The sequence below is a fragment of the Gekko japonicus genome, unplaced genomic scaffold (assembly GCF_001447785.1).
Source record: "Gekko japonicus isolate JY-2015 unplaced genomic scaffold, Gekko_japonicus_V1.1 scaffold6532, whole genome shotgun sequence".
Classification (NCBI taxonomy): Eukaryota; Metazoa; Chordata; class Lepidosauria; order Squamata; family Gekkonidae; genus Gekko; species Gekko japonicus.
This window is the reverse complement of record NW_015165458.1, coordinates 3,573-18,192: the sequence shown is the minus strand read 5'-3', so window position 1 is coordinate 18,192 and position 14,620 is coordinate 3,573. Positions and strand designations below refer to the sequence as shown.

At 53.2% G+C, this 14,620-nt stretch overlaps 1 protein-coding gene across 1 annotated transcript in view; it reads right to left on the bottom strand.

Moving 5' to 3' along the window:
• Positions 1 to 14,353, bottom strand: part of PHLDB3 (pleckstrin homology-like domain, family B, member 3) — a gene marked incomplete at its 3' end in the record, with an annotated part of 23,706 nt that extends 9,353 nt beyond the window's left edge. Inside the window, exons 1-7 of the mRNA XM_015410704.1 lie at positions 14,303 to 14,353; positions 12,602 to 12,748; positions 11,587 to 11,724; positions 7,176 to 7,304; positions 6,059 to 6,214; positions 4,192 to 4,302; positions 1,559 to 1,645 (exon numbers count right to left, since the gene is read on the bottom strand). Coding sequence (XP_015266190.1) covers positions 1,559 to 1,645; positions 4,192 to 4,302; positions 6,059 to 6,214; positions 7,176 to 7,304; positions 11,587 to 11,724; positions 12,602 to 12,748; positions 14,303 to 14,353 — 819 coding nt within the window. The remainder of the gene's footprint in view (positions 1 to 1,558; positions 1,646 to 4,191; positions 4,303 to 6,058; positions 6,215 to 7,175; positions 7,305 to 11,586; positions 11,725 to 12,601; positions 12,749 to 14,302) is intronic.
• Between the last annotated feature and the right edge of the window lie 267 nt (positions 14,354 to 14,620).

Here is a 14,620-nt window from a genome sequence, read left to right as displayed (position 1 = left end):
TGCCGGACGCTCTTTAGGCTGGAGATGCCGGGGATCGAACCCGGGACCCTCTGTGTACAAACCCCCTGCTCTGAGACAGAACCACAGTCCCTCTCCTTTTAAGACAGCCGCAGCGGACTCGGGAACGCACGAAGCCACCTTATACAGAATCAGCTCGTCGGTCTCTCATTATCAGTCCTGTCCAATGTTCCCTCTAAGCTGTGGAGTCTCGTGAGCAAAAATTCTACTTTGTGAGCTACCGGCATTAAAGTTGTGAGCAAACAATTAGGCTACCACATCAATCAGTTTGCTCTGGAGCCCCATCCTTCCTGAGCGAGGGCAAAAATGTGTGAGCCAGAGGCTAAAAAACTGTGAGCTAGCTCACACTAACTCAGCTTAGAGGGAACACTGGTCCTGTCTACCCAGCCTGACAGTGGCTCTCCAAGGTCTCAGGCAGGAATCCTTCATCACACCTGCTGCCCGATCCTTTCGACCGGAGATGCCGGGGGATTGAACCTAGGAGCTTCTGCAGGCGAAGCAGGGGCTCTACCACTGAGCCGTGGTCCCCCTTCACCAAATGTGTGAGCCCCACTGCATAACGTGTGTTCCAGTCAGTCGAGGGCTAGAGTGGCTGGGGGGGGTTGTTTCCCTTCCTTTTATCCATCAGGCAGGCAGTCATAAGAACATAAGAGAAGCCAATATTGGATCAGGCCAATGGCCCATCTAGTCCAACACTCTGGGTCACACAGTGGCCAAAAGTGCCATCAGGAGGTCCAGCAGTGGGGCCAGGACACTAGGAGCCCTCCCACTGTTGCCCCCCCCAAGCACCAAGAATACAGAGCATCACTTGCCCCAGACTGAGAGTCCCTATCTATACCTTGTGGCTAATAGCATAAGAACATAAGAGACGCCAATGTTGGATCAGGCCAATGGCCCATCCAGTCCAACACTCTGTATCACACAGTGGCCAGAAATACCAGGTGCCATCAGGAGGTCCACCAGTGGGGCCAGGACATTAGAACCTCCCACTGTTGACCCCCCCCCCAAGCACCAAGAAGACAGAGCATCACTTGCCCCAGAGTCCCTATCTATACCTTGTGGCTAATAGCCACTGATGGACCTCTGCTCCATATGCTTATCTAATTCCCTTTTGATGGCATCGTACACTTCAAAGGTCTCTCCCCTCCCCAAGCCTCACCTCCAAATCTCCAGGAATTTCCTAACCAAGAATTGTCAAACCAAGATGGCATACAACCAGATGAACCCACTGGTGTCTGGCAATGATCCCTCTAAGCTGTGGAGTCTTGTGAGCAAAAATTCTACTTTGTGAGCTACTGGCATCAAAGTTGTGAGCAAGCAATTTGGCTGCTGCATAAATTAGTTTGCTCTGGGGCCATCCTTCTTGAGCTAAGACAAAAATGTGTGAGCCAGAGGCTAAAAAACTGTGAGCTGGCTCACACTAACTCAGCTTAGAGGGAACACTGTCCGGAATGCCCAGGCCGGGAATAGGAAACCTGGCCTTGATGGATGAACAGACAAGGAGACGGTGGCGAAGCAGGAAGTCTCCAAAAGGGCTCACCTGGGTGAGGGATTGCTGGCCATCCGGAGAGTCCCCCCCACTCTCTTCCGAGTACTCCTGGCCCATGTCCATGAGACGGTTTTTCTCCTAAGACAGACAGGCAAAGAGGTTACAACGAGAGCCTCGTCCTGAAACCTGGATCAAGAATTGCACCTTCCTTTGTGAAAGAATCACAGAACCACAGAGTTGGAAAGGGCCAGACAGGTCATCGAGTCCAACCCCCTGCTCAGTGCCGGAAATTCACAAATACTTTCCCACACACACACACCCCCGGTGACCCCCTGTTCCATGCCCAGAAGATGACAAAAAACCTCCAGGATCTCCAGCCAAACTGGCTTGGAGAAAAATGGCTTCCTGACCCCAACATGGTGAATAGAAGGGATTCAAGTATCATAGAATCATAGAATCCCAGAGTTGGAAGGACCCATAGAGGACATCTAGTCCAACCCCCTGCTCAGTGCAGGATCAGCCTAGAGTATCCCTGACAGGTCTTTGTCCAGACGCTGCTTCAAGACAGCCAGAGAGGGGGAGCTCACCACCTCCCTAGGCAGCTGATTCCACTGTTGCACAACTCTGACTGACAAAAAGGTTTTTCCTAATATCCAGCCGGCACCTTCCCACCCTTAATTTAAATCCATTGTTGCCAGGCCTCTCCTCTGCTGCCAACAGGAACAGCTCCCTGCCCTCCTCTAAGTGACACAGCCCTTCAAATACTTCAAGAGAGCCATCCTGTCCCCTCTCAACCTCCTCTCCTCCAGGCTGAACATTCCCAAGTCCCTCAGCCTTTCCTCAGAGGGCTTGGTCTCCGGGCCCCCGATCATCCTCAACGCACTCCTCTGCACCCGCTCCGTTCTGTCCACATCCTTTTTGGAGTGAGGCCTCCAGAATTGCACACAATACTCCAGGTGTGGCCCGCCTGACCCCTTCCTTCCCACCCTGCTTCTTGCCAGCAGGGATCACGTCCTTGTACCCACTGCAACCAGCTCGTACAGAACAAACTCACATGCAAACAACTCAGATAATCTCCTGCTCAGGATTTTTGATAGAAAGGGGGTGTGTGCTCGCCCCGCTTTGTCTAAAGAGCGGGGCGCTCCAGAGACGTCTCGTTCAGACATCTGTTTCCCCAGAGTGCCTTGGAGACCCCGTGGCGCCTCTGTGGTCTCTCTTTATTGGCAATTAAGCAGGGAGGCCTATTGGAAGCCAGCTGACTTCTCTCAAGAATCTTCAAATCCTGCAGCAGACTCCCAAATAGCAATAGATGCGGCCCACCCACCCCCCAGCTCCTTTGTGTAAATTTTGTTTTAAGACAGCTGAGGGTGCAGGAGCAGAAAAATGGGTATAGAGAGGAAAGGGGTTTCTTAACAGTTTCTCGCGTGCAGTTTTTCTCCTGCTGGAAATGTCCCTTCCCACTGTTTCTCTTGCCTGCCATAGTGGGAAAGATGCAGGCAATTTCCCGCAGGGAGAAAAGGGAGGGGAACGGGTGAAGACCCTCCAGTCCCAGCACTCCGGTCTTCCTCCTCGACTTTGCGGCATCAGTAAATGTATCATGGAAACAGAACACAAAAACCCGATAGAAGAAGTCGCTGAGCTATAGATGATGTATGGTTTTGCCCTAAACCAGGGCCAGTTGCTTAAGGCCAAACAACACATTTGTGAGAAGAAGAAGAAGAGGAGGAGGAGGAGGAGGATGGAGGAGGAGGAGGAAGAAGAGGAAGAAGAAGAGGAGGAGGAAGAAGAAGAAGAGGAAGAAGAAGAGGAGGAGGAAGAAGAAGAGGAAGAAGAAGAGGAGGAGGAGGAGGAAGAGGAGGAGGAGGAATAAGAAGAGGAAGAAGAAGAGGAAGAAGGAGAAGGAGGAGGAGGAGAGATTGGATGTATACCCTTGCCCTTCACTATGAGGAGGAAGAAGAAGAGGAGGAGGAGAGATTGGATGTATACCCTGCCCTTCACTATCTCTGTTCTCGCACTTTATTAGAGTATTGTTCCAGCACTTTAGGATAACTGACAACTGATTTGTTTATGGCTGTTTTTATGAATGATTTTAATTGTATTTAGACATGCATGTGGTGGTGTTCAAGCCCATTTGGGCTCTCCTTTACTTTTCAAAAGCCATTTGTTGCAGTAGCCACGCGGCTGTGGGGAATCCCCGTTGGGTCTGGGGAACCGAGACCCAACTTGTTAAAAACCCGTACATGTCGTCTGTCCCTAAGTGACCCCCCTCTACCTAGCCGACCTTCCTTCCTTCCCTTCTGAAAAATGCTCAGATTTTGGAAACCGGCAGGAAAAACAAACTTCCCTAGTTGTGTGAAGCACACATTCAAAACAAACCTCCTAGCAACACCCAGGAAAAGCAGAAGCCAGAATTTCTGTGGTTTGGTTTGGTTTAATCCTCAGGCAAGAGAACGAGATTTAGTAATGGAGAACTAGGTTTCGAATTCTGTTTTTATTGCTGCGTGGGGGCGGAGAAGCAGGTTGTTAAGCCGGCGTTGGGAAACACAGCCCGGAGAGTCAGTCCTGGGTCCCAAATTCTGTTTTTATTGTCGAATGCAAGGTGGAATCGGGTTGGTATGCGAGAGGTTGGGAAACAGGCCTCTGAGTTACTTTCCCGGCTCTTGGCAAACTTGGGGATTTCTTACCGCGTTGAGACTCCTGACGGCCTCTCCCTTCTCCTGTGCAAAGCGCTGGCTCTCCCCCACCATCTGCTCCCGAGTCAAACGGGCCTGCCCTTCCAGCCTCTGCACCTTCCTCTGGATGGGAGGAGAGGACTGGGTTAGAACCCCCAAAAAAAGCTCCGGGGCAAGACAGAGAACCCTTCCACCTCTGTGTTGCTTCCAAGCCAGAACAGCAGGGGTCATTTCCTGCAGGAGCGCACAGGAGCGGCGCTCCGGCAGTAAGGAGCCCAGGGGGCGGGCACATGCAACAAGCCCCACCCCCTGCTCCCAGCAGCCCCCAGTCAGAGCGAGAAGCAGCCAGGTAAGCTGCAGAGCTCCCCCCCAGAAAGCAGCCCAAAACAGTCCAGTGGCAGCTTTAAGGCCAAGGTTTATTCAGGTACAAGCTCTCCCTCCTCTGTGAGGACAGATCCGTGTGCCCCCCCCCCCCAATAGCTAGCAATCCAAAAGAGTCCAGTGGAGCCTGAGCGGTGGGTGTTGCCTGCTGACACACTTCCGGTGATGTCCGGGGGGTGTGACCTATGCAAATAAGTTATGCTAATGAGTTATGCTAATGAGCTCCTGCACATCTTTTTCTATTAAATGACCCCTGCAGAACAGTGACTTGAAATCTATCTGCTATGGTTGTACACTTCTCGTATCAGATGAAGGAAGCCCTGACTCATGGAAACGTCTTCCGGAATGAATTGTTTTCATCTCAGAGGTGCCACGGGTCTTCTGATTAAGGTTGCCAGCCTCCAGGTGCAGCCTGGTGATCTCCAGGAATTAAATCAGATATCCAGACGACTACAGAGATCGGTTTCCCTGGAGAAACTGGCAGCGGTGGAGAGGGGGCTCTGTGGCGTTACATCCCGCTTACAAAAACCACCCACCAGCAACTTCTTCATTGGGTAACACTTTGGAACCATAGCGGCATAAACAGAAACAAACAGGCTCTTTCCAGCACCAGGCCCCACCGCTTAACATGTTATCATCGCTCGTGTAAAAATGACCTTCCCACCAATGCTCCCTCTAAGCTGCGGAGTCTTGCGAGCAAAAATTCGACTCTGTGAGCTACTGGCATTAAAATTATGAGCGAGCCGTTTGCTCTGGGGCCATCCTTCCTAAGGCAAAAAGGTGTGTAAAGGTAAAGGTTCCCTTGCTCGAAAGCCAGTCGAATCCGACTCTAGGGTTGCGGTGCTCATCTCCGTTTCAAAGCCGAAGAGCCAGCGCTGTCCGAAGATGTTTCCATGGTCATGTGGCCGGCATGACTAAACACCAAGGCGCACAGAACACTGTTACCTTCCCACTGAAGCGGTACCTATTTATCTACTTGCAATTTCTTGCTTTCGAACGGCTAGGTTGGTAGGAGAAAATGTGTGAGCCGGAGACCAAAAAACTGTGAGCTAGCTCACACGGACTCAGCTGAGAGGGAACACTGCTTCCTGCCCAGTGAAATCTGGGAACGCTTTCTTGGGTGTAAGCCCCATTGAGCAAAACAGGACTTACTTCCAAGTAGGCCTGCATGGGCGTGCTCGCTCAATCTCTAGGCAACCACGCCTCTCCCTTACATCAATTTAGCTTTGCAGTTTTGATTTCCAAGGATCCGGATTTGCACGTCACCCCCCCGGGGCGCGACGGCCTAAGCTTCTGACTCACGAGAGATGCCTCCCGCTGCCACGTACAGGTGCTCACTGAACGTACGCAGAGGGCAGCCTAGGAATGCAGTGGGCGAAGGCGGAATAACCCACGCATAGGCGGGAAGCGGGATAACTTCTCCTGCCGAGAGAACACCGGGGTCGATTTCCGAGCCCCGGGACTGGATCCCCAGGGATCAGGGCCTGCTGCTCCTCACCTTCCTCTGATTAATGCTGTTCTGAAGCTGGGTGATCTCCTGGGCCAAGGCCTGACAGGCAGCTTCTTTCTCCTCCTCCAAACGGCTCTCCCTCTCCAACTGCTGGAACTCCAGGTCCTCGTAGCTCCTCAGGGCTCCATCTAGCATCTCAGACGTCTGGGGGAGAGAGTCAAGAGTCAACTTCCGGCTTCTGCCCCTGAGGACGGTAGGACCCACGGGTTGCAGACCCCCCGTTTCTGGTCAGCATAGGATTGCTAGCAGGCAGAATGTGGCTAGTTAAAGGGTTTTTGCAAACAGGAGATCTTGGGCAGGAGGGGAGGGGGGGATCACATTTCTTGGGGTACACAACTTTAGACTGCCAGGGCGAGAAAGGGGAGGCGGGAGACTTGCCTTGTTTGAATGCACCTTCTCTTTTTTTAAAAAACAAACCCACGCATAGGAAACTAGCACTGGAGAGAAGATTGAGTTACAACCCTGATACCTAGCTTTCTACATGCGAGGAGGGTTTAGAAAAATAGGGGGGCGGGTATGCATTTCTCTACTTGCTTACTTAATTTATACCCACTTTTCTCCCCAAAGGGGACCCAAAACTTGCCCTCCACTTTATCAGGAGGAGGAGGAGGAGGAGAAGAAGAAGAAGAGGAGGAAGAGGAGGAGTTGGATTAATACTCCGCCCTTCACTCAGAGTCTCAGAGTGGCGTACAGTCACCTTCCCTTCCTCTCCCCACAACAGACACCCTGTGAGGTAGGCAGGGCTGAGAGACCTTTGAGAGAACTGTGACTGACCCAAGGTCACCCAGCTGGCTGCACGTGGAGAACTGTGGAAACGAACCAGCTCCTCCAGATTAGAGTCCTGCTGCTCTTAGCCACTACACCACACTGGCTCACAGAACCCTCTGAGGCAGGCGTGGCAGAGAGCGGGTGATTGGCCCAAGGTCCCCCAGTGAGCTTCCATGGCAGAGCGGGGATTCAAACCTGGGTCTCCCAGATCCTAGTCCGACCACCACACCCCACCAGCAAGTTTGCAATCCTCCGGCCGCTCCCCACTGGCTATCCAGTCTCAGCAGAGCTCTCTGCCTGCACGGCCGGCTGCTTCTGAGCCCCTCTCCCCGCTCACCTCCTGAAGCTGGCTCTGCATCCGCTCCCGCATGGATTCGGGCTGGTTGTCGAGATGCGTCTGCGACTCGGCGTGCTGCCGCTGCAACTCCTCGACCTTGTGGCGTTCCTCCTGCAGCCGCGCCTTCTCCTGCCGAAAACAAAAAAGAAGAAGAGGGCAGGGTAAGAGTTGCCACATTCCCATGGGAAACACCTCTCCAGTTGCAGGTTGCTCTGCGGGCAGGGATTTAACCCTTCCGCTGCTAGGCCCGCCGGGAGGCTTTCCCCGAGAATGGCTGGATTCAACCCATCGGTAGGGTTACCAACTCCGTGTCGGGAAATTCCTGGAGATTTGGGGGTGGAGTTGGGGGGGTGGGATCGCAGCCAGTTATAGTGCCCTGCAGTCAACCCTCCAAAGCAGCCACTTTCTCCAGGGGAACTGTGCCATCTCTGGACCCCACCTTACACCGAGCACCGGGTATAGGGTTGCCAGTGTTCCCTCTAAGCTGAGTTAGTGTGAGCTAGCTCACAGGTTCTTAGCCTCCGGCTCACCCATTTTTGTCTCAGCTCGGGAAGGAGGGCTCCAGAGCAAACTGATGTATGCAGTCGCCAAATCGCTCGCTCACAGCTTTAATGCCAGGAGCTCACAAACTAGAATGTTTGCTCACAAGACTCCACAGCTTAGAGGGAACATTGGTTGCCAGGTCTGGGCTGGAAAATACCTGGAGACTTTGGGGGGTGGATCTGGGAGAGGGCGGGGTCTGGGGAGGGGAGGGGCCTCAGCACGGTACAGTGAGTCCACCCTCCACAGCTTGCCATTTTCTCCAGGGGAACAGATCTCTGTCGGCTGGAGATGAGTTGTAAAAGCAGGAGAGCCCCACCTGGAGGCTGCCAACCCTAATTGGTTAGGAAGGGGCATGAAAACAGTTTTCGGCGGGAGGGCCCAAAGGTTGTGCAGCCGGAACCACAGGTGACCTTTCCCCTGGTTCAGCTCGTCGGGCACAACGGCACCGCTTCGCTACGACAGCCGACAAAAGTGGCGCGCCAGGCTGGAACGGCGCTGCCGGGTTTTGAAGGCGTGGATCGACACTCAGCCTGCCGTGGCTGCCAAGTGGGAAACCAGCCAGAGAGGATCCCTCTCTGTCCTCTGCGTTAGACTGCAGACGTTTGAAAGGGCAAAGGAGAGGGAGGTCCGAGCCCCGGATGGAACCCGCAGGCAGGCAGGCAGTTGCCGGTCGCACTGCAGTTGCCAACTCCGTGTCGGGAAATTCCTGGAGGTGTGGGGGGGGAGTGCCTGGACAGAGCGGGGTTTGGGAAGGGGAGGCACCTCGGTGGGATATAACCCCTGTAGAATCCCACCCTCCAAAGCAGCCGTCTTTCTCCAGGGAAACGAGTGTTGTTGCCAACCTCCCGGCGGCAGCTGGAGATCTCCCACTATCATATTTAATCTCCAGATTACAGAGAAGAAGACAAAGAAGAGACTGGATTTATACCCCGCCCCTCACTACCCGAGGGAGCCTCAGAGCAGTTTACAATCCCTTTCTCTTCCCCTCCCCACAACAGACACCCTGTGAGGTAGGTGGGGCTGAGAGAGCTCTCTCGACGACTGCCCTTGAGAGAACAGCTCTGAAAGAACTTGTGACTGACCCAAGGTCACACCAGCAGCTGCAGGTGGAGGAGTGGGGAATCAAACCCGGTTCTCCCAGATTAGAGTCAGATTAGAGATCAGTTCCCCTGGAGAAAATGGCTGTTTTGGAGGGTGGACTTGACGGTATTAAGCCCTGCTGAGGTCCCTCCCCTCCCCAATCCCCGCCCTCCTCAGGCTCCACCCCCAAAATCTCCATGTCGTTTTCCTCCGCCTTTGCACTTCGGCCCCCTCCACGCCCTGCTCACAAGACAGCAGCAGTCCGGAGTGGATACGAAGAAAATTATCGACGCCATCTGAGATGATGTAACGGATTTACAGATGTTATTAATTTTAACATTGTTTTAACTGTTGTACATCGCCCAGAGCCTTGTGCAGGGATTGGTTGATTCACAAATCTAAATAAACAAACAAACCCAGAACTGGCAACCCTAAGGGGAACTGATCTCTGCAGTCTGGAGATCAGTTGAAATTCTGATAGATCTCCAGGCCCCACCTGGAGGCTGGCAACCACAGCATAGGCCTCGGCTGATCGTGAAGACCCCGTTCTGAAAACGTTGATTAGGTATGGATTCTCTGGAGACTGGTTGGGGATTTCATGCTGCGCCACCCTGGCATGATGTCTGTTTGGCTCTTGATACGGCGAGAGCCTCAGAACAGCTGTTTTTATGCTTTTTTTAAAAGAACATCTGGTTGCTGTTTAGGGTCGCCAGCCTCCAGGTGAGGCCTGGAACTCTCCTGGAACTGCAAGTGATCTCCAAACTGCAGCGCCTGTCAGTTCCTCGTCTCGGTCTGCTTTCTGTTAACAAACGTCTTTTATATGGAAGCACAGAGTGGCCTTTTTGTGGCAGGGATGCTTCGATTGCGGCTGATCAGTGCCCCAAATCAGGGACAGGCCGAAGAGGGGGGAGAAAAGGAGGCCAAAGGAGGCCAAAGGAGGCCAAAGGAGGCAGGGAGCTGGGACCGGCCGGTAAGGGGAATGAACATCCAACAGCAGACGGGGAGAAGGGCAGGGGAAGGATAACGAGGAGAAAGAGAAAGGAAACGGCAAGACCGTGGGCAGGAACCGCAAAGGCAAGGACGTCAGGAGCGCATGGAAATAAACAGATCTTTGCCTGCGGGCCTCTCGTTTCTGTTTTTACAGAAAGCAGATTCTGAGTCAAGGCCAGCCTTGTCCGCTCCGGCTGGCAGCAGCTCTGTCGCGCTTCGGTGTGGTTTTCCTGTTATTTTACCTCCTGGTCCTTTTAACTGGAGAAGTTGTGGAATGTGCGACCTTCCGCCTCCGCTGAGCCACAGCCTCATCCTGAAGCTGCCTTATCCTGGATCAGACCACTGATCCATCACAGCCAGCATTGCCTACTCAGACCGGCAGCCACTCTCCAGGGTCTCAGGCAGAGAGGTCTTTCACATCACCTCCTGCCTGGTCCTTTTTAACTGGAGATGCCAAGGATTGAACCTGGGACCTTCTGCATGCCAAGCAGAGCCTCTTCCACTGAGCTATGGCCCCAGTTCATGGCTCTCCAGGGTCTCGGGCCGAGGTCTTTCCCATCACCTCCTGCCTGGTCCTTTTTAACTGGAGATGCCAAGGATTGAACCTGGGACCTTCTGCATGCCAAGCAGAGCCTCTTCCACTGAGCTATGGCCCCAGTTCATGGCTCTCCAGGGTCTCGGGCCGAGGTCTTTCCCATCACCTCCTGCCTGGTCCTTTTTAACTGGAGATGCCAAGGATTGAACCTGGGACCTTCTGCATGCCAAGCAGAGGCTCTTCCACTGAGCTATGGCCCCAGTTGATGGATCTCCAGGGTCTCGGGCCGAGGTCTTTCCCATCACCTCCTGCCTGGTCCTTTTTAACTGGAGATGCCGGGGATTGAACCTGGGACCTTCTGCATGCCAAGCAGAGGCTCTTCCACTGAGCTACAGCCCCACTTCATGGCTCTCCAGGGTCTCAGGTGGAGGTCTTTCCCATCACCTCCTGCCTGGTCCTTTTTAACTGGAGAGGCTGGGGATTGAACCTGGGACCTTCTGCAAGAAGAAGAGATTGGATTTATACCCCGCCCTTCACTACCTGAACGAGTCTCAGAGCCGCTGACAATCTTCTTTCCCTTCCTCTCTCCACCACAGACACCCTGTGAGGTCAGTGGGGCTGAGAGCAATGCTCCCTCTAAGCTGTGCAGTCTTGTGAGCAGAAATTCTGCATCATGAGATACTGGCATTAAAGTTGTGCGATTTGGCTACTGCATAAGTTAGTTTGCTCTAGAGCCCTCCTTCCTGAGCTAAGACAAAACTGTGAGCCGGAGGCTAAAAGACTGTGAGCCAGCTCGCACCAACTCAGCTTAGAGGGAACACTGGCTGAGAGAGCCCTTTCGAGGACTGCTCTTGAGAGAACGGCTCTGAGAGAACTTGTGACTGACCCAAGGTCACACCAGCAGCTGCACGTGGAGGAGTGGGGGATCAAACCCGGTTTTTCCAGATTAGAGTCCACACTCTTAACCACCACACCAAACTGGCTCTCAGCCGGGGGGGTCAACTACAAGTTTCTTGTGACTGTGCTTCTCAGTGGCCGCTCCTTTCCCCTCCCTCCCCACAACTTCTTATTTTCTCGTCTTAAATCCAGTATAATGAGCACCACACAACCAGCTTGTGCATTGCCTCCATTTCAGAAACTAAACAGGCAGAGAGATGGGTGTACGCGACACGAATTGCATCCTCCGCTCCCCCTGGAGGCAACTGGCAAAGAGCCAGGCTGAGAGCCGCCCTGGGAGGGGAACGCCGCCGCGCCACTCCTCACCTTCTCTCGCTCCGCTTGGCACCTGCGCTCCGTCTCCACCAGCCGCCTCTGCAGTTCCAGCAGCCGCTCCTCCTCCTGCCGCAGCTCCTCTCTCTCTCCCTTCAGCTCTCCTTCCAGCAAGGCCCCTTCCAAGTCCATCTGCTGGGGAAGGGAACCGTGTCAAAAAACCCTGGGTCCAAACTCAGTCTGGGTCCAGATCCGGTCTTGCAAGGCTCTGTGAGGCCACCAGGGGGCAAAGGTGCAAAGGACAGAAGCCTGGGAGATCAAGCCCCGTCGCCAGGATTTTGTGGCTTGTGGGGCAAGTTTTCAGTGACGTGCTCAGCGCAGAAAGAAAAGCCACTTAAGCCAACAGAAAGCTCTTCCCAGGAGAGATCTCTACATTGCAAGCTGTCGACCACTTGAGATGACAGTTCTCAGCTGCTGCAAGTTAATCACTTCTGCCAGCCGAAGCAATAGTCAAGAAAGCTAACACTTAGGCAGGGAAAACTCTCTTAAAGGAGACCAGTTTCTTGACACAGAGTTAGAAGGGATCCTAGAGGTCACCTACTCCAACCCCCTTTCTCAGTGCGGGAATTAGTCAACTACAGCACCCCACTCTGCTTAAAAGAAGCACGCACCTTAAAAAAAATGTTTTAAAATGATTGAAAGAAACATTTACAGGAGAAATTCTTGTGGAGCTGTGCCTTTTAAAAAGGGGGAAGAAAGAGCCCCCCAAAGCCCCACCATAACTACAGGCCTCTGGGAGATCCTGTCTTCTGCTCTACACTGACCTAACCACTTGGACGTACTCCCCACAGTAGGACAGCCACGATGACGGATCCGTCCTGTTCTGTACAGCCGGAAGGTTCTGATCTCGGTCTTATCTGTGACTTTCCCCCCCGTCCTTCCCCTGCACTCCCCCGCCTGCCAAGGCGTGGTGCCTCCACAATACCTGTTTTACAGGTGTCAGTGGCTGCCCTGCAGACATTCTTGTCCCCGTGACACCAGGGAGGGAAAAGTACAGGCCCGGACGTACCTCGATGTTCATCTCCTTCTTCCGGTGATGCAGCTCCTTGATCCGGTTCTCGAGAGCCGAGATCTTGCTCAGAGCTTGATGACGGGGCGGTGGCGGGTCATCCCATTTTGCGGGGCACCCATTTCTTCCTGAGCAGGGACTCTCATACTAGGAACGAAGCGTGGTACAATTAGACATCGTGTGTACGCATGGGCAGCGTGTGTTCCAGATAAATCCTGCATGCCATTGTGGTTAAAGGTAAAGGTTCCCTTGCTCGAAAGCCAGTCGAATCCGACTCTAGGGTTGCGGTGCTCATCTCCGCTTCAAAGCCAAAGAGCCAGCGCTGTCCGAAGACATTTCCGTGGTCATGTGGCCGGCATGACTAAACACCAAGGTGCACGGAACGCTGTTACCTTCCCACCGAAGTGGTACCTATTTATCTACTTGCAATTTCTTTCTTTCGAACTGCTAGGTTGGCAGGAGCTGGAACTAGAGACGGGAGCTCACTCTGTCATGCGGCACCCGGGTCTCGAACTGCTGAACTACCGACCTTCCACAGCCTGCAGTTCAGCGTCTTAACCACTTGAGCCACCGCAGCTCCATTGTAGTTACCCGGTCTCAAAAGCGGTACTATATAACTGGGGGAAATAAACAAAAAGACAGCTAAAACAATCAAGGGGCCGAAGCGCCTTCCCTTTGGGGAAGATGAAAAAGGGTGTGTGTGTGTGTTCTTGTTGTTTTCTGTTTGGGAAAAGGACAATTGAGGACTCATCTAAGTGAGTCATCAGAGATCTGTGATCAAACCTCAAGACATCCCTGGGGTGAAAGTAAATCCCCCTTTAAAAGGGGATTAGATTCACGGAGACAGCTTCAAGAGGGTACTGGAGAAACATATGCAGCAGAGGTCCCTCAGTGCCCATTAACCACAAGGTTTAAATGGAACACTGTGTCTGGGGCGGTGATGCTCTGTATTCTTGGTGCTTGGGGGGCAACAGCGGGAGGGCTTCTGGAGTTCTAGCCCTGCTGGTGGATCTCCTGATGCTTGCCCCTGGGTTTTGACCAGGGGTCATTTCCATTAGATTCACGGAGACAGCTTCAAGAGGGGACTGGAGAAACATATGCAGCAGAGGTCCATCATTGCCCATTAACCACAAGGTTTAAATGGAACACTGTGTCTGGGGCGGTGATGCTCTGTATTCTTGGTGCTTGGGGGGCAACAGCGGGAGGGCTTCTGAAGTTCTAGCCCTGCTGGTGGACCTCCTGATGCTTGCACCTGGGTTTTGAGCAGGGGTCATTTCCTGCGGGAGCACACAGGAGCGGAGCTCTGGCAGTAAGAAGCCCAGGGGGCGGGCACATGCAACAAACCCTGCTCCCAGCAGCCCTCAGTTGGGCCACAAGGAGCAAGAAGCAGCCAGGTAAGTTGCTGAGCCCCTCCCCCAGCCCGCCTTTAGCTAGCAATCCAAAACAGTCCAGTGGAGCCTGAGCGGTGGGGGTTGCCTGCTGACACACTTCCGGTGATGTCAGGGGGTGTGGCATATGCAAATAAGTTATGCTAATAAGTTATGCTAATGAGCTCCTGCACCTCTTTTTCTATGAAATGACCCCTGGTTTTCACCACTGTGTGACACAGAGGGTGCGTTCAGATGCACCGTTTCAGCCGGCATAAACTGTACCGGTTGGAACCGGTGCAGTCTATGCCGTCTGAAACGCGATCACACTTACCTCCTGTCTGCGGAGCCCATCGTTGTATGCCCATCCACACGCAGCGGGCATCGGCGGTTTGTTTGTTTTTTTAACTCAGTTTGTGCATGCGCATAGGCAGCCATCCACGGAATGGCGATCTTTGCGCATGCGCAAAAAAACCCCGTCTTACATTTAAACTTTAAAGGTAAGGACTTACCTTTAAAGTTTAAAGAGCAAAGTAGCCTCCCTGAGGTCCCGGACGCCTCTGAAACGCTAAACTAAGCCCCCCCTTTTTAAAAAAACAAACGCCAGGGCGAAGCTTCGCCCAAGCGCATATCACCGACCTTTACAAAAAAA